This window comes from Dama dama, chromosome 26 (genome assembly GCF_033118175.1).
Source record: "Dama dama isolate Ldn47 chromosome 26, ASM3311817v1, whole genome shotgun sequence".
Taxonomy (NCBI): domain Eukaryota; kingdom Metazoa; phylum Chordata; class Mammalia; order Artiodactyla; family Cervidae; genus Dama; species Dama dama.
In genome coordinates this window covers 51,829,253-51,854,165 of record NC_083706.1, presented here as the reverse complement: position 1 = coordinate 51,854,165, position 24,913 = coordinate 51,829,253, and the positions used below count along the sequence as shown (strand labels likewise).

Here is a 24,913-nt window from a genome sequence, read left to right as displayed (position 1 = left end):
TGCATTGCCATTAAGGATTGCCATTAAATGCAATTGCCATTTAAGGATTTTGAGTAAAGCTTTGTGTGTGGTTTTTTTTTTTTTTTTTTTTGACCAGTGTTTGTCAGGTTCAACTCTAACCACGGGTTCCCAGTGGAGGTCGATTCTGACACCAGCATCTTCCAGCTCAAGGAGGTGGTTGCTAAGCGACAGGGGGTTCCAGCTGACCAGCTGTGTGTGATTTTCGCAGGGAAGGAGCTTCGGAATGACTTGACAGTACAGGTGAGTCTCCCTTGGTGGAGGGTTCCTGGGCTGCGGCCAGCTCCATTGCTTATGCTGCTTGCGCTGCCAAGCTGACATTCATGCCTGAGATCTAATAGAATAAATAGTGCCTAGGGATTCCTTGAACTTTACTCCACACCGCTTCATTAATTCTGACCTTCTTAATTATGCATTAAAACAGCAAGCAGGAAGGATTGTAAGAACAACTGTGGCTAGGAGAGAGGAGAGAGAGCGCACACAGACTGGGCTTAGTGAATAAATGTTTACTGACTACAGGAGCAGCAAGGCACCGTTCCTGTGACTGTTCAATTTCTACCTTACTTATTCCATTTGAATCCTAATGAAGGAGTCACCGAAATTGTCCCAGATGCGGCTGCTCAGTCACCGTGCCGGGAGGGATCTGTAACCCAATTGTGACCCCTGCAGGATGGTCCCGGGTCTGCCGCCCGGAGCTCGGGATGGGAGGAGGTTTTGGGGCTCAGGGCCTTGGGAGCAGGCTCCAGAGCTCCCTGCCCATCAGCGGCCGAGCCGACGGTGGAGGAAGACGCACGCACTGCGGATGTCCACCTGTGTGTTTAATTTCTCCAGGTTTCAGTAACATGTTCCCCAGAATGGGCCGCTGAAATGTTGGAGAGGGTGCAGCGAGTGTTTTTCCTCTCCTGTCCCTGATGCTTTCCGGGCACCCCGGGGCTCCTCATAGCATCAAAGCGCTGTATCTTTTCATCGGGGTGGGGGGCGTGGGGGCTTCATTCCCAGCAGGGATTTCCGCAGGGGAAGGGGTGAACTGGGTAGGCGATTGGGAGCAGTGCCTTCCTCTGGGAGTGGAGACCTGTCTTGTGTTGGGGAAGCCAGCAAAGAGGCCTCCAAACGGGTTGAAGTCGTTCTCTGAGAAAGTATGAAAAACCAGTTGCTTTCTGTGGACGGTTCAGGTGACCCTGAAGAACCCGCAAACACATTCCCCACGTCCCCCTTGCTTAACCAGCACAGATGAGTTGCACTTCTGCTTGCAGCCGTTTGGGGGCCTGCTGCTGTGAACAGTGTGTGTGGGGGGTGGGGGGGGGGGGGTGCTGTGTCTCTACCCAGAGCCCCTACTTTAGTGACACCCTGTCGCTGTCTCTTTTTGGTGATGATGTTTACTGCTTTGCGAAAGGCTTTCGGATCTGGGTGTAAGCGAGATGCTATGGAAATCTGAATCGCCCCGGCTTCCCCAGCTCCTCTCCTCTGACGGCAGTCTGCTCCACTCACGGTGCACACACGGTGCTCTGCTTTGCTTTTAGGCAATTTGTTTTTATAAGAGAAGCACCTGTTCTGAAAAGTATTTTGGTTTTTTTTTTTTTTTTTAATTTCAATCAACTAGAAAGCTTTTTTTTTTTTTTAATGTACCTGCCAACCTCTAAAACCAAGAATGTTCCCTTCATAAATTACTTTAAAACAGCTTCTTGAACAAAAATATTTTATGTTACCCGAAGTTTTCAGGTTCTTTCCTCTACCACTGGAGTGGATAGGTTATACCGATTACCATAGACAATTGATTTCTACAGATAGATAGATATAAATGTAGATATATGGATAGATTGATTAAGATTCTTGATTTTCACAAACACTTCCAGTATCCTGGGCTTCTGAGGGGATCCTAAAGAAAGGCAGAACTCACTGCTGTTTTTGTAGACACTGCTGTTTACTTAGGCCCTGTAAAATCAACAGTAATACTAGACTGAACCACATGGGTTAAAACTATCAGCAATTTCATGTGGCTTAAACTGATGGCTATAACATAAGGGTGTCAACCATGAAAACTGCCATATGAAAATGAAATAAAAGTATTATGAAATTTTAAAGGCATAGGAGACACAGCTGAATGAAAGTCACCAAGACTTCTGGGTGAGTTGAAACTCAAGTAGGATTCTGGAGATGAAGAATGAGCATGAGAGGTGTGTGGGAACAAGCGTAGATTCCTATTCTTGTAGAACCTAGAGGAGATGCTGAAGGTGGGGTGACAAGGGAATTGGGAGCTGTATTTTGCAAAGCTTTGACCCATGTGACATTGAGGTTTCATGTGTGGAGATGGAGAATAAAATAGGATGCCCTGGAGGGACATGGGAGTCTGGAGATCCTGTTTGATCACTGACAGGAGTTTCACAGATTACAGGAGTTAATGCCAGGGGGAGATGCTGGCAGGCAGTCATATGGCGGTGCTGAGCTCAGGGCTTGCTTTCCGTTTGAGGACTCTCTCCATGGAGGTAAGTATTGCAGTAACTGGAACAGATTCAGTTGCCAAGGTGCGGAGGACACGGCACAAGCAATTCCTTAGGTAACAGGAGAGGAGCCGGTATAGGAGACATTGTCCATCCAACTGACATTTTCAGAGATAATTTGGGAAAGAAAATTACAAGTAAAGAATGTTTGTGCTGTGAAAACATGGAGGATGAGGAAGAAAAGAGCCTTTGGACTTGGTGATAGTGGTGGTAACTTAGGGACCTTCGGGCCAGGACTGTAGTTGGAAATAACCAGCTTTCAGGGATTCAGCACGAATCATGGGACCTCGTCATGGGCGCAGCTCAGCTGGCCATCGAGGGGAAGGGGAGACAGGGAGTTCCTGGAGGAGCAGCGGTTCCCGCACGGTGTTGTACCTTTCACAGCCCTTGACTGTGCGCATGGCTGACTTTGATACAGCTGTAATCGGCGTGAAAATGCAATTTTATGTAGTGAATTTCTTTCCCTTAACATTATATCATAGGCTTTTTCCGTGATGTTGTATAACCTTCATTTCTAAGTGTCTAGATGATCCTCTGTAATGAGAGTGTTTATATTATATATAGGGAGCATCCAGTTTTTAATATTACAAATTAAGGCAAAATAATTTTTTAAACGGTATCTAAGATACTTAGAGAATATGGCCTCTGTGTTTCAGTTTGCATGAAGTAATTCTCTTGGTGTGCCCAATTTTCTTGAAGAGGTCTCTAGTCTTTCCCATTCTAGTGTTTTCCTCTATTTCTTTGCACTGGGCACTGAGGAAGGATTTCTTATCCCTCCTTGCTATATCCTCTGGAACTCTGCTTTCAGATGGGTATATCTTTCCTCCTCTTCTTTGCCTTTCGCGTCTCTTCTTTTCTCAGCTACTTGTAAGGCCTCTTCAGACAACCATTTTGCCTTCTTGTATTTCTTTTTCTTTGGGATGATTTTGGCCAACCACCTCCTGTATGGTGTTATGAACTTCCGTCCATAGTTCTTCAGGCACTCTATCAGATCTAATTCTTGAATCTGTTTGTCACTTCCACTGTATAATTGTAAGGGATTTGATTTAGGTCCACCTGAATGGCCTAGTGGTTTTCTCCACTTTCTTCAATTGAAGTATGAATTTTATAAAAAGGAGCTGATGTTCTGAGCCACAGTCATTTCCCAGTCTTATTTTTGTTGACTGTGTGGAGCTTCTCCATCTTCGGCTGCAAAGAATGTAATAAATCTGATTTCAGTATTGACCATCTGGTAATGTCCTTGTGTAGAGTCTTCTCTTGTGTTGTTGGAAGAGGGTGTTTGCTATGACCAATATATTCTCTTGACAAAAGTCTGTTAGCCTTCGTCCTACTTCAGTTTACTCATTTGTAAAATTGAATTAATAATAATACCTCTCTCATTGGGATTTTGTGAGGACTAAGTTAATTTATGTAAAACTCTTACAGTAGAGTATGACATATGGTAAACACTGTCTATATGTTAGCATTTATTAGCATCATCACGATCATAGTTGTCATTATTGTTTTTACTATTATCAGGGTCTAAGTGATCACCTTAAATAACATGACAGCTCTCCATCATGAATTATGATGAGGATATCTGCAATAATTTAAACAGTTAAGGCCATGATAATAGGATGTATATTTTACTGGGGCAGTAAAATGTGTGTGTGTGTGTGTGTGTGTGTGTGTGTGTGTGTGTGATATTTATACATTTTAACTGAAAAGAACTTTGTGGAATTTATAAATAGATGTTTGACCTTCACATTCATAGGCTTTACTTAGAATAGTAGAATTTGAATTCAGAAAACTTACAAAAACTTTACTATTCCTCAGATATTTACTAAAAATAGACACGTATGGCTGTGCTGTTCAGTAAAGATTCATCACCACATTATGGCTTTTAAAATGTATTTTTGTAAAGTAGATATCTGCCACACACTATATTTGTTAGAAGTAAATTAGAAAGACCTATACATTTTTCCTACTTCATAAACAATGTTTCTGTCCATATTTTTATTATTTTACTTATGCTTACAAGTATGTAACCTAAAATATTGGTGTTTGACATATTATTCACAGTGAACTGATATTTTTTTCTTTGTCAGCTCTTGTAGCAGAGTATTCAGGAACTAATCAAATGTCACCCTTTCTCCTATCTTCCAATTCTAACACACTGCATATCAAGAATCCCTGAATCAGCTTTACATAATCATCAATTTATTATTCAAAATTATACACAGAAATTAAGATTCTACATAGCTGTATATGCCAAAACTGATGAAATTTGCAATTAGACTAACCATTAAAATCACAGGAACTTGAGAATTTAGATAAGATTTTTGTTTGAGCAGAATTCACTGTATTCACATGAGCTGTATTATTATTATTAATATTATTAATATCAGTATAGGTTATTAGCCCAGTGTATTAGAGATCTCCAGAGAGACAAAATAGATAGGTAGATAGATAGCAAAGAATTGGTTGCACAGTTTTGGAGGCTGACAAGTCCCTAAATCTGAATCTGTCAGCAAACTTAGTTTCATTCTGAGTCTGAGGACCTGTAAACTGGAAGAGGTGATGGAGATGTTCCTTTGTGAAGGCTGGTAGGCCTGCAACTCAGGAAAAGCTGATGCTTCAGTTCAAGCCAAAAGCTGCTCATGCCCCCTCCCACCGCCCCCTCAAAAAAACATACAAAGTGTCCCAGCTCGATGGCCATTGGGCAAGAGGAATTCCCTCTTAATCATAGGAGGGTCTAGCGCTACTGTTTATAGATGCTATGTGTGTTAGTTGCTCAGTCGTTTGGGACTCTGCAACCCCATAGACTGTAGCCTGCCAGTCTCCTCTGCCCATGGAATTCTCCAGGCAAGAATACTGGAGTGAGTTGCCATTCTCTTCTCCAGGGTATCTTCCCGACCCAAGGATCAAACCAGAGTCTCTTTACCACTAGCACCACCTGGGAAGCCATAAAGGTGCTATACTTTACACTATAAGCACAAAATGTATATTGAGAAGTTGCTGCTGGGAAAAAGAAAATAAAACATCATATGAGCTGCTTATCGTTTCCACAAGAAAGGCTGAATAAAGGCCTTGGTGTACTGAAGAGAAGGTAGAATGCCCGGGGGATGCAAACAGTGGTTGGGATTCTCCCACCTGTCTTTACTTTCTGTATATTTTTTCATAATGATCACAGATAAGGTGACCATCATAGCTTGCTATACAAAATGGAGCACTTCATATGTGAAGGAAGGCTCTGTTACTGATTATTCCAGGAAAAAAAAAAGGGATGCTGACAGTGTCCTGGGAAGACAGAGACAAATGATCACCCCAGGAATCGGGCAGTATTTCTCACATTTAAGAGTCTCAATTTCTTCTGGAAAGAAATTGTTTTTGGTGCCTTCCTCCAAGCACTTTGGGAATTTATAGCTCAAGACCAGAATCTTATTATGAAAATATTTATATTTTAAAAAGTACTTTTATCTTTTCAAATGGTAAAATATATTTTTTTAATGTTATAATCCATCTGATATCACAACATTTTGATCAGTTTCATAGAATCATCAGTTCCTGAAGGATATGTCCACAGACCACCTGGAGAAGTACCGTTTGAGTATAATTATTTTCTTTGTGCACTAAGATGTTCTGTTTTGTTATCAACAAGATTTTAATAGCTTTAAGGGCTTCCCTTGTGGCTCAGCTGGTTGGTAAGAATCCGCCTGCAATGTGGGAGACCCGGGTTCGATTCCGAGGTTGGAAAGATCCCATGGAGAATCCCATGGACTGGATAAGTCAGAACACAACTGAGAGACTTTCACTTACTTACTTACTTAAAGAAGTGAATAAAAATGGCAAAAATAAAGGCATCAGCAAATATGTCATCTGGCACAGATTTTATTTCTGGGAAGATGGAATACACAGACTTTTACCTACTCCTCTTGGTAAAACTGTGGACATTACACATAAAACAAACGTATGAAGATTCTGAAAGGAGGAAAAAGAAATGCAAACCAGCTCGAAACCTCAGGACTCAAGGAATAATATGGGCTAGCATTTCTTCTACGTTTCTTTTTAATCAAATATATTCTAGACTTGAAGCTGATGAAACTAGTACCTGGAAATGCCGTCATGTGCAGAGAAGAAAGAAAAAAAGGAAAAAAAAAAAAAGTCTCCTCTCAATCCAAGGAGCAGAGTTTACTGAAAATATAGAAACCTGTTGGACAATGGCTGTAGTTTGCCAGATAAACACACAGTAAAACTGTGGCCAACCCTCACCCCCACCAGTAGTGAGAAATGCAAGGGCAGGTCCTAGATTGCCCCCTGGTGAGACTGTAATGATGTGCTTTATATAACTGCTATGGTCAGAGAAGACGGTCGGAAGGTGAGGCTTCCACCTTCACCTCCCAGCAACAAGGTCCCCCTCCCCATCACTTCTGAGAGGATCACAGAAGAGCCCGAGTGGAGAGTGAGGCCTTCCACTATTTTAAAGCAGTAACAAAAACCCCTCTACCACACTGCCAGTGGAGACTGTGTGTGGGGCTGAAAATCACCCCCCTACAGCAATAATGAGGAGGCCTCACTTCATGTCATGTGTCATCAGATACCAAGTGGGGTCTTGGACTTCTGTTTCTACTGGCAGTAGTAAGTGGAGCCCTCCCTTTTGCAGCTGGAGCAATGTCATAGAAAACAGAAAATTTAAATAAAAGCCTCATTATGTAAGGACACTTAAAAAGACACTTGCTTCTTGGAAGCAAAGCTATGACAAACCTAGACAGCATATTGAAAAGCAGAGACATTACAAAGAAGTCAATATATTTCTGGATGGAAAAATGCTAATAGAAACTGTCACCAACAAAACTACCCTCTAAGAATGAATCAAGGAAGGAAATTCTTTAATATGAAAGAAAATGTTACAAGAAGCAACTTTGGAACATCAGGAAGGAAGGAAGAAAGAACACAGTAAGCAAAAGTATCTTTAAATACAGTTGACTTTCCTTCTCTTCTTTAGTGTTCTAAATTATGTTTCAGGGTTGTAGAAAAATTTATAACAATGTCTTAGGTAGTTTTAAATGAATGTTGAAACATTGTTGAAGACAAATATAAAGAGAGAGATAAAGGGACATAAAGGGAGTAAGATTTCTATACTTGAACCTATAAAAACATCAACCGCAGCACAATATAACAAGTCATGAATGTAAAAGCACAAAGCAACCGCTAAGACAGGTGAAAGATTAAAATACAAAATAGTGACAACTCTGAATGCTGGTGAGGATGTGGAGAAACTGAGTCATTGATATAAAATACTATAGCCACTCTGGTGGAGAGTATGATGGATGGTTTCTTATAAAGCTAAACTTGTATTTCCTATATGACACCAAAACCAGCGTATGAATATTTAGCAGCTTCATCCTTATTAGCCCAAATCTGGAACCAACACGGATGTCTCTCAACAGGTGAAGTGATTGCAGACTGTGCTCCATCCATACCAGTGATAAAAAACAATAAAGCAGCTATTGAAATACACAACATTTTGGATGAATTATGCTGAGTGAAAAAAAGCCAGTGCCCAAAAGGTCACATTCCAAATGATTCCATTAGTTTAGCATTTTTGACATGAGAAATTTGGAGAAACGGAGGAGAAATGAGTGGTTGCCAAGGGTAAAAGAGGGCGTGGGGAACAGGAAAGAATAGTGTGTGCGGCAACAGGGCCAGCTGGAGGGACCCTTGTGGTGATGAATGTTCTGTATCTTGACTGTTGCCAGTAGTGTCATCGTGATGATATACTGTATTTTCTTAAGATGTTGTCATGGGGGAAACAGGGGAAAGAGAACCGGGATATTTCTGTAATATTTCTGACAATAACTTGTGAATCTACAGTATCTCAACATAACATTTAATTTTGAAAAAAAAAAACCACAGAAAAATTTAATTTTTTCCCTCTTTCCCTTAGAAGATAAACAGGCTTTTTATTTACATCTGTTTTAAAGGAACAGTATTTATTTATGTTAGATTTTTCAGCACAAGAAATTGGAAAATAATCGATTCTCAGAGACAATGATTAATTCACAATAAAAGTCAATAGGTCAATAAAACTTATGAGATTATTAAGGCATCTTCTTTGAATTATTAAAGAGACTCCTTAGCACCTTATAGGTCTAAATCAACATGATTAGTATTTCTTTTTCAAAGGCTGTACCAAATATTTCAAATAAACGAAAATGCATAGTTCTTAACTATTGGTGCTCTAGTTGTACATTTTCCAAATTGATTTGAGAGTGATGCACCATAGTCTTAGGCAATAAATGAGCAGCTCCTGTAACTGTGGTGGATAAACTGGTTAGGGAAGACCATTAATGTAAATTTATTTCTAGAAGGAATTTAGGGATGAAATGGTTTCATTTATAAAGAATTTATTTAACTTCTTTTTTTTACTTTCTCTTTTGATTATAAGACAAAAAAAAAAAAGCTAGATTAGAACTTACAGTGCAGTTCCACCATGATTTTTTGTTTTTGTATAAAAGAAGCATTCTGCAAGTTACAGTATAAGTGGCCAATATGTTTTACTTAAAATTCCTTTTTTCTCTGACTGTAAGACAAAAGGAAGCCAGATTAGATACCATTATACTGAGAACAATCATTGTATGATTTCATTGTAGTTAAGAGTACCTTCATGTAAATGAGATCCTCAGACACTTCAGGAAGAATACAAGAATTTTTCCCAAAGGGTTGATGTGCTACTGGAATTGACTGTTGGCAGTATTCATGTAGGTAAAAATGTAGATATCCACTTGAGTTCCTCCAAACAACTGGTGTGTACATATTGTGGCAGCTGATACCTACTGCAAAGTGTCAGGGTCTAGAATCAAAGGATGATAATCTGTACAGATCAAGTGCTCGTTTCAGAAAGACCCTTATTTTATCTGTTTTTGTCGGGTTGTTTATATGTGTCAGAAAGGATCTCCAAATTACTTACCTCTTTGCATAATTCAGAACCCTCAGAAATGCTATTTTTCTGTTGAAAGGAAGTCTTGACATTTGTGTGCCCCTGCAGACTTATGAAATATCTTTGAGGATTGCCACGGATAAATACAGACTTGAAGGGGAAAAAAAGAGAGATTCTTTTAGCTTATAAGAGGCCGAGGATACACAGTGTGTGGATTTATTTAATGGGCTTATGTCTCACAGCCGATCCCATTGCCCTTACTGTGTTCAGATTGCAAGGCAGAAAATCTGTGGGGGAGTGAAACTCCAGAGCAACCCAATCCCCCTGATCTTAACCTAGATCTATTTTATTAGCATAAGAAAGGCAAAGCCTGTCTCCTCAGAAACCTGACAAAAGGAGTGATTGCACACTATGAAATTTGATTACTTTTCACTGAAGTCCTCATTTCAAACATTCTGTTTTCTCTGTTATTGGATTAGATTCCATCATGCAATTGACCTGTTTGTTTAAGATTTTATTTAATATAGTTATCATCCTTCCCTAGGGTGAGAACTTCCCCTGGAGAAGGGATTGACTACCCACTCCAGTATTCTTGCCTGGAGAATCCCATAGACAGAGGAGCCTGAGTGGCTACAGTCCGTGGGGTCACTAAGAATCGGACAGGAATGAGCAAGTAACACTTTTACATCCTTTATGAATAATTTAAGACTCAGGAATTTGTCTATAATATTCACCCTAAAGCTTCTAGACCAAAGATTGATCAGCCACATTCTGCCTTCTCCTTCTTCCTCTTACTAAGTAATTGTAACAAGTCTGAGATTATTGTCATAGTACAATGAAACGTTTTATATGAAAGTACTCTTTAAAGCTTATATATCAAACTCACTTAGAACTGATCAGTATGAGAAGATGTATTCTCCTTTGCTTTTGGTTTGTAAGTGTGCTTGAGTCATAGCTGAGTATAAGGATTATATTAATGGTAAATATTCACACGGCTGCCTTTCATTTTCTAAACATGGAATAATGAGAGATAAAGTCAAAAGTGTAAGAAAAATAACTTATTTTAGTTCTAACTTCAGTGATGCTCATAGGATAGAGAAAGCAAAATTAAATAGGATAGGGAGAGTTTTATTTTTTCCTCCAACTGTTAGGTTTAATATTAATAAGAATACAACTTTCTGAAGGCATTTAGGAGCAGAAGTTAAATTACATTAACATTGGGTAAGTCAGGGTTGCCACGCTAACCTTTCTTAGGCACTAAAGGATGTGGTACAAGAGTGTCTTTTTGCCACATGTCATATAACAGAGGACACACTCAGACTCAGACTTAAACAGAGGACAGACTCCGTTAATGGAAGCAAAATCTCAAGTACTCCTGATCTGTGACGCAAGCTCATGACTTAAACAGTCAGCAGAGTGCTCTAGTCTTAATTACTTGCAGATTTAAAAAAAAAAAATTGTTTTATCCTTTGGTGCAAATATATCTTCACATAGACAAAAGCACATTCATCGAGGCAATGCAATTCTTTGGGAAGAAAGTTATAAACTTTGTGAATTAATTTGTGTAAACAGTATTTCATTGAGGGTTTTATTCTGTTATTGAATTTTGTCTTGCCATGATATATTTTCTCTTGTATAGCAGATCTTGATCTATTTGGATTCAGAGATACCATTCCCATATGATTTAATAGGTACACTAATTATAGCCTACAGCTCTGCTTTTTAAATTGATGGGAATACTCTGACATTAGAAGAAGAAGTGAGGAGTATGAGAACCCACTGATGTTTGTGTTTTGGAGCACATCACAAACTGTGTTTCAAATGTGTGGGCTTTTGAAACTCAATACAGGTTTTGCCAAGGATATTTTCTGTTCATTTTATATCCTTAAGTATTTCAAAGGGAATTGAATCTGTGTTTGCATTCCACATATGCATAATTCATCAAACATTGCTCTGAAAAGAGAGAAAATAAAAATAAAAAGCTTATCTAAGACATTTCCAACATTACTTAATATTTGGTCACTAAGAACTTTGCAACCTGTGAGGGTAGGTAACACCTGCTTCCTCAGTTTACCTGTCACCTCCCAGTCAATTCTTTTCAGTAAGGTACATGCTTCTATAGAAGGCTAAATGCCTTTTATATCTATTTTTAGTCCAGAGTTTTTTTTTTTTTAATGATGTCATCTCCAACATACACCTCTACCATATATAACAGAGGTGTTAAAACTTCAAGAGTGTCATATACTAGGTAAAATCATTTAGTTAGAATTCTACTCGACTTTCTGATACATGGTTATATTGGAGTTGGTATGAATCACTCTTAAGTCAGACTTTCTAGGGTGGGCAAGTCGTTTACACTCCCAAGTCTTTGTTTTTCTTGTCTATAAAATGGAGATGGTAACAGTGCTTGTATTTTCATAGGGTTTCTATGGGTATTGAGTGAAATTATACCTACAGAGGACAGACACATAAGCACAGTTTAAACTCTTATTAATTTACTTTGATGAATAGTTCACAAAAAGAACAAATATTTTCTGATATGCAGTAAGTTCATGTTGAAAATTATTTTGTGTTAAAACATGCCAAAAAGGAACACGTTTGCCTTCTTCCAAATTCCTATTCTACCCACAGGCTAACCTCAGAATGGCATCATATGTATTATTTTGGGAGCTCTTCCAGTTTAAGTCTTAATGATGAATTGTTATTTTAGGAAAAGAACCTTTTATGACAAGTTAATTAGTTTACCTTTTTCTTTAATGTGCTGAATATTTCTGAACTATTTTATTTTAGGAACAACTTTACAAGTATACTTAGTGTTCAAAATCTGTTTCATGAGCAGCACCTAATAATTTGAGATTACTCCTAAGAGTTTGTGAGTCACTCCAATGTAAAACAGAGGGCAAGAAGATTAGGAGGTTTTCTGAAGAGAGAAAAACATTATTCGACCTACTTAAATGACTCATTTGTTGTTTTTGTAATGTATAAGAAGAATGGAAATGCTAAATTTACATAACCTATCATTCTGTAGTCCATTTAAAGGTAGATTAAATTTGTATATTTTTCTGTTTTGAGTGCTTTAAAAGGAAAAGATTGATTTCTTATAGGTCAGTGTTCATATTTTGCTTATTTTTTTTCCATTTATTTTTATTAGTTGGAGGCTAATTACTTTACAATATTGTAGTGGTTTTTGCCATACATTGACATGAATCAGCCATAGATTTACGTGTGTTCCCCATCCCGATCCCCGCTACCGCCTCCCTCCCCATCCCATCCCTCTACTGGTATAATTATTGAGTTCATCTCTTTTCTTTACCTTCAACTCTATAGCATTATTTAAAAGTATGCATTCTCCATCTACATACATATAATCATATATCAGTTTTTTAATCCTGTTCACTGATAGCAAACAATTTAAAACATAATTTGTTCCATTTCCCTGTTATATATATTGGAAATATATATATATATATAATATATATTATAATATAGTTAAAAGCCTAAATTAATTATAATAAAGTAGAAATTCTTCTTATGATTCAAATTTATTAAAAATGTTTCATTGAAAATGTATAAAAATAATTGAACATATAGACACTAAATATCAAGGGATATTACTTTTTGAAAAATATCAGTAAATTTACAAACTTCTTTTACAATTTGATTTGACTAAAAAGCACAGATTTTGTGTAATGAATTTGAAAAATATAGTCACCTTTTTAGAACTCTTTTATGACTTGCTTTTTACTTGGTATGGTATTATCAATTCTTGCTTTAGGTGAAAGAATGTAGCAATAGGCCATCACCTGTTCAAAAGTATTGGATTTTTAAAATTTTGATATTATTTGGTTTTTATTTATTTTCTTGGCATAAGAGATTGATGGGAGAGAGAGAACATCAGACTACATCTCTGAATCAATATTGTATCTATAAATGGTGTTTTTATTGAAACTAGAAAATAACAAATAACATAGAGGACAGACAGTTGTTGATATTTCACACCCTGGTCTCTCATTAAATTTATTTGTGCCTTCATTATGTATATTCTGCTTACAAGTTCCACCGCTCACCCTCCACAGCATTCTTAATCAACATCCATCCTCCACAAGGCAACCTTCTGGGTTCTTTCAGCAGCTCTAATTGGGTTAAATACAGCACTTTGCTGGCAAACTGTCTCTCCATAATAAAAAGGCCCAACTGTCGCTTCGAAGGTTCGGTGGTATAAATCCTCTCACTGTGGTCTTTTTGAAGGTTCTGAATGCAGAGTTGGAAAAAGACGCTCGCTGTCCCATCTTATGAATAGGCGTGGGCTGGTTGACCACAGCACCCAGATCCTTCACCCCGGAGCTGTCTTGACTGTGCTGGGGCAAACACTCACCCTTAGCATGGTGTGCCTATTAATGTGGCCCAGTATTTTATTCTAGGATTAGTGATTTGACTTACATAGTTGCATAGTCAATTTAAACATTTAGCTCTTCTTTATAAGGTTTGCATTTTAGCCAGTTCTCACATTCTGTATTTGTATAACTGATTTTTTAAACATTCACTTAGTATCATGTTATTGAGACACCATTAAGTCTCATGAGTACTTAGAGGATACTTGGAGGAGGATGTGGATCCTCCTCCTAACAGCCTTACCACCTGGCTGGAGGAATATTGTGTGCAACTTACAGAGGCCGTCCAGCTGAGTCTAAAGCAGGCTTTGCTCTTTATTAGCTTAATGAACTTTATCACATTAGTTAAACTTTCTATGTGTCAGTTTCCTTCTCTTAAATGGGAAAAGCAGTATTCCTCCCTGACGTGGTTGTTATGAGGGTGTGAGCTGTGTCACTATTAGTGAGGGACGTGTAAGCATACCTGGTGCATTGGATGCACTCCTTACAGTCAGTTGCTGAAACCGCAGTCCCATCACTGCGCCCCCCCCCCCCCACCACCATCATCCAAGTGCTGCCCAGAGGAGCCGCGCATGGTGTCTAAGGAGAATCAGGAGCTGAGACTTCAGGAGATAATCACGAGTTTCCTGTATGAAAAGGGGTGGAACCATTTTATGCAGAGATAATAAAATATGAAAACAATACTGAGATCTGAACAGTTTAGAAATTCAGTCTTTTTTTGTTACTGAACACAACGGAAGAATGTGGCAGGCAGTTCGGTGAGGGGGGTGGACAGGACCAAACGCTGAGGAGCCTTGCACATGACTTTCAGGAATTTAGGTGTGCTTTTCGATTCTTGGAATGTTTCCTGAGTGTCTACTCTGTATACGTGGTCCGGGTTGATAATCTGGGAGAACAGTGGTAAACAGGTCACACAAGCCCTGCCCCGCTTGTAGAGAGCATTCTGTTTTGGAGCAGACAACAAGAAGACCCATAAGTTGCAGGGAGTTCCATGCTCGGTTTGTGGAGAAGGGTGTGACAGAATACAGGCAGAAACAGGGCAGGTGGTCAGGCCACTTAGGAGACCACCTCCTTCTTGCTTCTCCCTGTATTCTGTCACACCCTCCACACAAACCGATCATGTAGCTCCCTGCAGCTTTTGTCCTCACTGCAATGTGAGCAGTGCTGAGCCCTGAACTAGGTCCTGGTGGGAAAGAAGGACATGGGGTCAAGGGGCCCCGGAGAACCTTGAAGCAGAATCTATCAGGTATGTTGGAGTGCATGGCTGTTGTGCATGACAACTAGGATGAAGGAGTGATCCTTAAATGAGGACTTCTGAATTCCTGTTTCATGGGTTTGTCGTAGCTAAACAAATATGGGTTCAGCTGTTAGGATGGAGCTTGTCATCTTTCAGGGGTGGCTGAGTCACACCAGGAGCCTACATGCCATGAGCAATAAGGAGTTATTAAAGCTTTCTATCAGAACACCTTGAAGGTGAAATTCATGTGTTAAAAAGGACAGCATAGAAAGATATAAGGGAGTCAGGTGTCTTATGGGTCGTGGAGCCCCTGAATGAGCTCTGGACAGCTTTTTTCAGGGCTTCTTGTTACATGTATAAAACAAACCCCCCTAGTTGGTTATGCTTCCAGAGGCAGTGTTTTGCTCCCGGTACCCAAGCTCAATCATAACTGTTTAAACTATTAATAACAAGAATGGTAAACTTCATATAATGGTAAACTCTTAGAATAAAAAAAAATGGGCATAAAAGTAGGGATACAACCTCATAGTTATGGGAAATTTAGGAGACTTTTCTTGGATGGTGATATCTGAGCTGAGATCTAAAGGAACCAGCCCTGGGAATATCTGGAGAAAAACATTCTAGGGAAAGAGAGCAGCTAGTGCAGAGAACCTGGAGTGGGAATTAGTTGGGCATATTTGAGGGTCATAAAGAAGGTCAGTGTGGCTATACCTGGTGGAGGGAAGGAGATTGATTAGGAGACAGAGGGAGTTGTTTCGAGGAGAGATGATGGGAGCAGAGTGCTCGAGTTGGATGGAGGGATACATCTGTGGTGTTTTAGAGGTTGTTCAGTAGGGCTTACTGATAAGGCATGAGAGAAGAGAAGATGTACATATGGCGCTTTGCGGTGACTTAGATGGATGGAGTGGGGGTTGGGGTGGTCAGAGGGAGGTCCAAGTAGGAGATGATAGTTGCTCAGTTGTTTCCAACTCTTTGCAACCCCACGGACTGTAGCCCCTCAGTCGTGTATGACTCTTTGCGACCCCACGGACTGTAGCCCACCAGGCTCCTCTGTCTAGGGGATTCTGCAGGCAAGTGCTCAAGTGGGTTGCTGTCCCTCCTCCAGGTGATCTTCTCGACCCAGGGATCGAACTCCGTCTCCTGTGTTGCAGACAGACGTTTCACACTTTGAGCCGCCAGAGAAACCCATGTGTACTTATGTTAATAGTTGATTCACTTTGTTGGATAGCAGAAACTAACACAACATTGTAAAGCAGGTATGAAAGTGAAACGTGAAAGTGAACGTCCTCAGTCATGTCTGACTCTTTGCGACCCCATGGACTACACAGTCCATGGAATTCTCCAAGGCCAGAAGACTGGAGTGGGTAGCCTTTCCCTCCTCCAGGGGATCTTCCCAACCGAGGGATCGAACCCAGGTCTCCCGCGTTGCAGGAGTATTTTTTACCATCTGAGCCACAGGGGAAGCCCGAAAGCACGTATACCTGACTAAAAATAAAAATAATAAATAAATACAACCCACAGATATTTGACTGGAACTCGTGTTAGTTGTTGATGCCACCAGGAACAGGGAAGAGTAAATGAAGCAGAGCGATGTTTAAGGGATAAGGGTTTCAAATAAATTTTGCTTAAAGGGTTTAAGGTTTCAAATAAATTTTAAGTGCAGGTGTCTAGTAGGCATTTTGCTTATATGTGTCTGTCATTGACGGTAAAGAATAGACAGAAATAGAAATGGAGGTCTCAGTGTTTGACAGTGCCAGCAGATAATATATAGTAAGACACATTCTTCAATTAAAGTTTATTTGAGAATATGCACATATGCTCCCAGTCAAGATGAGTTTTAGATGTAGAATCTAAACAGAGAACTGTAATAGAAATACATGAAAATTGTATCAGTGGCTTCAATTTTGATTAGTATTCTTGTTGTTTTGCAATGCCTGACATTAGCAATCTCGAGTTCCTGCATCAGTCAGATTTCCATTACAAGTCAAAAATGAATAAATGGTTTGTGTATAAACAATTAATTGTATGCAGTTCGGAGAGGATATACATTTGTAATTGTTATTGTGAGTACTTCAGGATTGCGGAGGAGTATGGGGCTAATATAGAGTATACCAATATGTGCACCATTCAGCTTAAGAAAAAATGCAACAAAAGAATACAACTAAAATTAAAGTGGACTCTCCTCATGACTCAATGGTAAAGAATGTGCTTGCCAAGCAGGAGATTCGGGTTGGATCCCTGAGTCAGGAAGATCCCCTGGAGGAGGAAATAGCAACCCACTTCAATATTATTGCCCGGGAAAGCCCATGGACAGAAGAGCCTGGCAGGCTACAGTCCACGGGGTTGCAAAAGAGTTGGACACAACTTAGCGGCTAAAGGGCAGCGACAAAAAAAGTACAGCCCTGATGCACCTCTTTGTGATTCTGTCCCCTCCTTGTTTCCCCACAGAGGTAACTACTATCCTCAATTTGAAACTGGTCAGTGTCATCTTTGTTCTTAATACCCTCTTAATGTATGTATGTACTGCATTCTGTATTGCATAATGTGCATGTTTACAAGCTTTACATAAGAGGCAATATTATGTTATACTTCTCTTTTGTACAACTGTTATACAAGTTGTTATACAACTCAGTTTTCTAATTTAGCCATCTTTTGAAATTAATCCATGTTTGTGCATGTAATAGGACTTTCTTGCCTCTTGAAGTTTTAAACAGTCACCTGGAGGTATATGAGCAGATTCTCAATGGACATCAGCTTAGGTTGCATGACACTGGTGCTGAGGTTCTCACTTTCAAACATGTCTTTGCAGGCATGGGGCAAGAGGATTGCTAGTTTTCATTAGGACAAAATGATGGATTTGAGCTCAGTTTTAAGGGGAGCTCAGTCACATTGTTTGGCTTAAATTTGCAGTTCTGTTTTTTTAATAACTTTAATAACAGGGAAGAAAAGTACATGGGTATATCACCACCAGAATTTTAGCCATGGCTGACTTTTCTGGCACTAGAAAAGTGCTGAATAGTTACAACTTCATTATCAAAGTATTCTCATTTTCCTCTGCTAGTCTCTTTCATTTCCAGTCACCCAGTCGTGTCCGACTCTTTGTGACCCCATGGACTGCAGCCTCCCAGGCTCCTCCATCCATGGGATTTTCCAGGCAAGAATACTGGAGTGGGGTTCCATTTCCTTCTCTTAGTGGTTCATAATTCTGCTTATGCTTTTCATGACTCAGAGTAGAGAGGTTTATTTCCTTTCATTTTTATTAAATTTTAATATATTTTTGATGTTTTCTTTTAAAAATAGAGATACTATATCATTTCTCAAAATATTTGCTGTAGTCTCCCTATATTAGAATTTCCTTGAATGAAGATGGGGAAAGTTGAGAGAAATGCAGTTTTTTGAGACCTATGGAGGATGGGAGGCCCTCCAAAGTCTACCTGAATCTCCGATGTCTGGTTGTTACATGAAGGTGCCTGATTTAGTGATTTATTTATTTTGACTGCACCATGAAACATGTGAAAGATACCCCAATTGATTTTTTAATTTATTTTTTAATTGTAGGATCATTTGTTTACAGTGTTGTGTTGGTTTATGCTGTACAACAACATGAATCAGCCATAATTATATGTATATGTACATATACTTTTATATATTATATAATAATAAGTTGCATGTATATATATTAGATATATATGTGTGTGTATATATATATATATATACACCCTCCCTCTTACCAAATTTTTAACAGGCTTTCCAGGTGACTCTCTGGATGACAAGCACATGCTCAATTAGAAACACATGGATCTGGATTTTTCAACTTCCAGCTATTCTAAGGTGGCAGTTTCTTAGCACCAAAACTAATAAAAGATAAAGGATTCTATGTAATTTAAACTCATGCCTAAAATTTTAATCTCACACTATCGTATTTTAACTCTAATGCTTTGTACTGTGATTTCCTAAAAATTTTCAAAATCAGGAAGGTAAGAAGCCATTATTTCTTATTCCGTTCTATTGTGCAAAATACTCCCTGGTCCAGCAACAGCTTTTAAAAATGATAATTTCTCCCTCTCTCTCTCCATCACTATCTCCCCCCTCTTTGCTCCTTCTCTCTCCCTTTTTTTCTCTCCCTATGATCATAGTTGGAAGGAGTTTGAGAATACCTAGTAGGATAAATATCACCTGTTAACATCACCTGTCACTTTGCCTTCCACATATGATCCACCTCATGTTTTGACCTTGTGGGGAGGATCTTTGCAGTGTGGAGTCTAGAGTTAAGAGCTGGACTCTGGGGCCTCACTGTGAGGTCCAAGTTCCCTACTCTGCCTTGTGCAAGCTATGTAGCTGAGGGATTTGCTTAAAATTTCTGTTCCTCAGTTTCCTTATCTGTAGAATGAGAATAATTAATGTATATTTATTGTACATTATTTATACAACCTCACTGTATTTTTGTAAATCCTGAAAAAAAGTTCCTAATATAATGTAATCAATTTTAGCTATTATTTTTATTTGTTATTTAACTATTGTGAACAATTATGTTTTGAGTATTTGTGTGCATGCATGCCAGCCTGCCAGGCTCCAGTGTCCATGGGATTCTCCAGGCAAGAACACTGGAGTGGGTTGCCATGACTTTCTTCAGGGGATCTTCCTGATGTAGGGATCAAACCTGCATCTCTTATGTCTTCTGCATTGGCAGCCAGGTTCTTTACCACTAGCACCACCAGGGAAGAATATTTGTGTACCAGTCTTTATATGAATATCTATTTTCCTTCCTCTTGGGAATATACCTGGGGGTAGAATTAGTGGGTCATACATTAACATATTACAATACGTTTAGCTGGTTGAAGAATCGCCAGACTGTTTTTCAAATGCTTGTTGATTTTTGCGTTTATTTTGTTCCATATCAATAAGAAGAGTTCAGAGAGCTCTGAGAAGTCTACCGTCAAAGTGATGATGTATAAAAATCTGATTGTCACTTTCATACTTGGCTTTGGATCAACTGGTATGTGAATCCTAACTCTTGGTTTCTAAATGGAAAATCTGTAAGCACTTTCATAAGTAGAGCTGGAAACCAAAAACCATAAAAGTAAAGGGCATAATCTGGGGGAAATGCCGGTACCATCAGGGCACTCCGAGGCTCCTGGTATGTTCCATTTGAGAGCGCTTTTATTCCAAAGGGCACCATCTGGCCCTGCGTCTTGTGCAACTTGTGTCTTTAAATGAAGGCTCGTGCTCATTAAAATGGGTCAAAGACATTTTGAATTGGAAACAGGACATTTAAGTCACTCCTTCTCTACTGGACAAGCTTCTCTCTTCATCTTTTTGGCACTTTTCACTCCTCCTCCTCTGTGTTTCCCCACTGTGTGTGGCAGTGTGGCGGGTGTGATGGGTTTTGCACAGTATGGATCTGTCAGAGAGTGCTCGGCAGCCGGTGGGGTAAAGGCACCCAGCGCCGGCACCTCGTCAATACTTACACCAGACGGTGTTTATTCAGTGGAAAGATGCTGCGATGACTACGTTTTGGCTTCACTTTAGAAGTTGGCTTGTGTCCTTTTAGACTTTTTCAAAGAGAGACAAACGGAAAGGGTCACTTCTTTACGCTACTGTAGGTAGTTTGTATACATGAGTGGCAACAGTTGCCATCATTATAAAGAAACAAATAAAAAATGCCTCAGAGTTTCAATAATAGTGTTTGCATCTATTACCCTGAGATGTTTGATTTTCTTCACAGCCTGCATCTGTTTAATTCCAATTACACACATGTCTCTCTGGACTGTAATTTCTTCCAGCTGTTAAGAAAGTAGAGAGGAAGATCTGTATATTTAAAACCACTGTTTAACTTGTAGGGCTGTTCTGTGTCTAGTGCCTTGAACTGGACTGTCTGTTTTCGAACCAGCTACCATCCCTTTAAATAATAATTTGTTTCATTGATTATTAAGTTGATTCATTTAGTGTACTTTGAAGTTTTTTAATGTTCTATGTACATAATTTTGCATAATTTCTTTGTACATAAAGTTGCCATTTTGCAAATAGAAAATGTACTGGAGATGCTTTGCAGAAATGTAAAATATACCCTCAACCTGGTCTGAGTAAGTTGGCAAATTGTTATGAACATACCAGAAGGAAAAAGTTAAAAACATTGAATATAGTAAGGAAACGTTTTACTTACCTAAAGAAAAAGTCTGGACACCAAAATTTTGGAAAAATGGGGAAAAAAAAAATGGATTGGTGTACTGCCCACAAACTACACATAGAAAATCTTACTGCCTGGCAGCAGCTTTAATTGAATTTATCAAAATGCTTCCAAAAACTACACTTACTCTGCTACTTTTAAGGCATGAGGAAAGAAGAATGAAGCAAATAATTTAGGGATATTGCTTCCAAATACAGCCAGAAACATAATTTTCTCCTTGGCACAGAAAGAGTAGACTTGATCAAGTAATTAACCACCCTCACTGTCTCTCTGCAGAGGACAGGCTTCTTCAGAGTTGGGGCTGTCATGCACGGATAATCTCCAATGTCTCTGGGCTGGGATGGGGAAGAAGCCTGGGAGAATCATATGGTGGGAGAAATGTATAGTCCTTAAATGAGGTGCTTGTGAAAAATGTAATTTAGGAAGATAGAATGGAATGTGCAAACAAATAGTAACCCTTAGCAATTTTGTTGTCATTCTTATAAGCACTGTCCTGACACATCTTTTAAAGTGGGATTACCCGTCTGTTAAAATTTAAATAATATTTTTAGCCCTGCTTACCCAACAAAGCCTCCTCACTTGCCTGTTTTCTGCAGGCACATGCAATGGCAGCTGCATTAAATCTATTCTTCTGCAGCATGACTGACAAAATCTTCCTCACCTTGATTGTTCAGCTATGTCCTCAATTTCAGAAATTGCAAGAGAAGAAAGAATGCTATTATTTTTACAGAGGTGTTATTGACCAGCATTTTTTCATCTCAGAAATAAGTGAATATTTTAAATTATTCCTTAGAATCAGACATCCTTTGTCTTCTTATATACAGTAATAGAAATATAGCCTAAGGCATAGATGTGCATCAATGATAATGTTTTAAGAATGGTCACTAGATAATCTTTATACTTTTCTGATTATTTCACTCAGTCTTACTCCATAAAATAGCATTATTATTATTTTTTTAAACGTAAGGTTCACCAGGGACTCTATGACAGTCATAATACTTTTGTCCTAATGGCAATTCAAGCCTTCTTTTCCTTACCTTTCTAGAAAATTAGATTAATGATAGACCAATAGTCATGCTTTTAAATTTTAAGTGTACCTTATGGAGCCACAAGCCCTGTCCATTTCCTGGAGCCATCAGCTCCCTGTGTCTGAAATCTCGGGTTCCATCTGTTCCCTGACGTGAGGGACCAGCACAGAATCCCGAGTGAGCACCAGCCTCTTCCTCTCCTCAGCTTGAAGCTCTGTGTTCCAACTCTGGACTAAACAAGACCATTAAAATAGGCAAGAGCTGACATCTAAGATCTACTCTTTTAGGCAAAAGAAAAAAAAAAAGGAAAGGTGGCTTGAATGGGAATATTAAAATCTGAACTTAAACACTCAGGGGTAAAAAGCATTAACAATGTAATGAGGCAGTGGGGTGATGATTTAGGCAATAGTCTTTTGAATGAAATGGAAAAAGGAACTGGATAGTTATAAAAGCAAGTCAAAATATAAAGTTTGTCGTCAGCCAACTCCTGTTGCCTTGGGAGTTTTGTTCCATTGTGTCAGTGGTACCTTGCTGTCTAATTAGTTACCATCTGAGACAGCTTATTAACTTTGGTCTGTTTTTTTCCTCTCTGTATTTCGCAGACCTTTCAAGAATCTCATTTGTCTCTTTCCCCCCCAGAGCTAGATAGCGCAAACGTGTAGACTGTTCATAACTCATGCCTGTGGCTCCATAAATCATTTACTCTCCCAAGCTGTGTGTCCTGCTCTCTGTAGCCGATGGGGCTTCTTCACTTGTTCTGACTTCAGATATCAAGGACTAAAAAAAAAAAAAGAAATGACAGATAAGTAAACCAAACAGATGTTTTTCATCCTTTTTTAAGCCAATTTTATAGCAAAGAAATGTTGAAATATTTATTTTGACATGAGCTAAAGACCAGACCAACCTTTTTATTCTTTGCACAAGAATCCCTAATTCTGCATATTTAAGAAACTTGTGCTTAAGAAGTGAAACTTTCTACACATTCTTCCTGTGTTATCATGCTATCAGATTTTACTGCATAAAAGCATTAAAAATACATTGCCAGCAATAAATATATTAAGACCTGTTAAGAAATATCAGTTCCTTATCACCTCAGGGATTTTTTTTTTTAATTGTTCTGATCCAAAACAAGTTGACACTTATTTCAGTTCCATAATGTCAGCAAGTTTGTGTATTTCATTTTTACAAATATAACTCAAAAATGGATATCTGTATTTCCTGCCCGATGCATTAGTCAATTGTTAAGTTTACTATTTCCAAGTTTTTCCTTCTTAGGCATAAGAAAAACATAGGCCATAAAATTTAATTTGAAACTTAGCTTTGGAAAGGAGTTCTCTATCAAGCATTAGTCTCTGGAAACCACAGCTGTATTTGATATGTCATTGTGGTCATTGTGAGCATTTGTAGTGGTGGGGAAGGCTCCCTTTTAATTTTCTTGATTTAAGACATTGAAGACCAAGAGGGTAAGTCCTCTGCTCATTAGTGGTGAGATTCTGTGGGTGACAGTAGGATAGTGAGTCAAGCAGTTTCAACCCCACTGTGTTCCTTTGATTGTTATTCCCATGTATATAGTCATCATGAAAGTATTCATGAGTGCTCAGTCACGTCCAACTCTCTGCAAACCCAGTGACTGTAGCCTTCCAGGCTCCTCTGTCCATGGGATTTCCCAGGGAAGAATACTGGAGTGGGTTGCCATTCCCTTCTTCAGGGGATCATCCCGACCCAGCGATTGAACCCAAGTCTCCTGCTTTACAGGCAGATTCTCTACCATCTGAGCCGCCAGAGAGGCCCCTGGGAAGCACATGAAGAGTCTATATATTTCTGTTTCACAGGGAGTTAATGGTCTGTGGCCTCTTGGTGAATGCCACAATCCCCCCTTCCTGTTGCAGTAATAATTTCCATTATTTCCAGAACCTCATGTTCCACTCTGAACTGATTCCTGCCTAGACGCACGCTCCTGGAACAGCAGGCCGCGGCTGTGGTCAGCTGTTTGCTGCAGGAGGTTCAGCTCCAGGAGTTTACCTGGAGCCTCCTAGCTTTCGATTTTGACATTTGAGTATTCTGAGACTGATTTTAAGAACTGTTAATCATTTGCAGTCACTTCTATGTGTCATTGTTGGTAGGTTCAGCTTACTAGTCTGCTTTTAACAAAAGCAACTTCCTTTCTGGGATCTTTCTCATCCAAATCAGAAAAAAATATGCATCTCATCTGTGAACACACACAAAAAACAACATAATTTTCCTAACAGGAAATTCTTTCTCAACAAACATTCAGTTTAATGTAAAGCAAAAGAAATTTCCTTTGTCAAATGATTGTCAGGGTTAACAGATTCAAACTATCAACTTGGAAAACAATTTTTGTGTTTTTAAAGTAATTTTAATGTTGTGGGATAAACTGACGAACTAGACCTGAAAAGGCGGGAGGAAAAAAGTTGATGGTCTTTGAAATTTGCATCATGGATTATATGTGGCCCCATTCTTCTAGCAGTGACAGAAGGGGATTTTGTTTTAAATTTGAATTGTATTTAAAATTTAAAAAAAAAAAAAATGTGAGTCTTGTTTGTGATTTTTTTGTTTTGTTTTTCTTGATTGTATATTTTTATTGCCAGATTTATACCATTTTTTCTTGTAGGTG

The 24,913-nt window shown here is 38.9% G+C and overlaps 1 protein-coding gene across 1 annotated transcript in view; it reads left to right on the top strand.

The window, feature by feature from the left end:
* Nucleotides 1-24,913, top strand: part of PRKN (parkin RBR E3 ubiquitin protein ligase) — a 1,218,605-nt gene that overhangs the window by 227,805 nt on the left and 965,887 nt on the right. Inside the window, exon 3 of the mRNA XM_061130058.1 lies at nt 98-261. Coding sequence (XP_060986041.1) covers nt 98-261 — 164 coding nt within the window. The remainder of the gene's footprint in view (nt 1-97; nt 262-24,913) is intronic.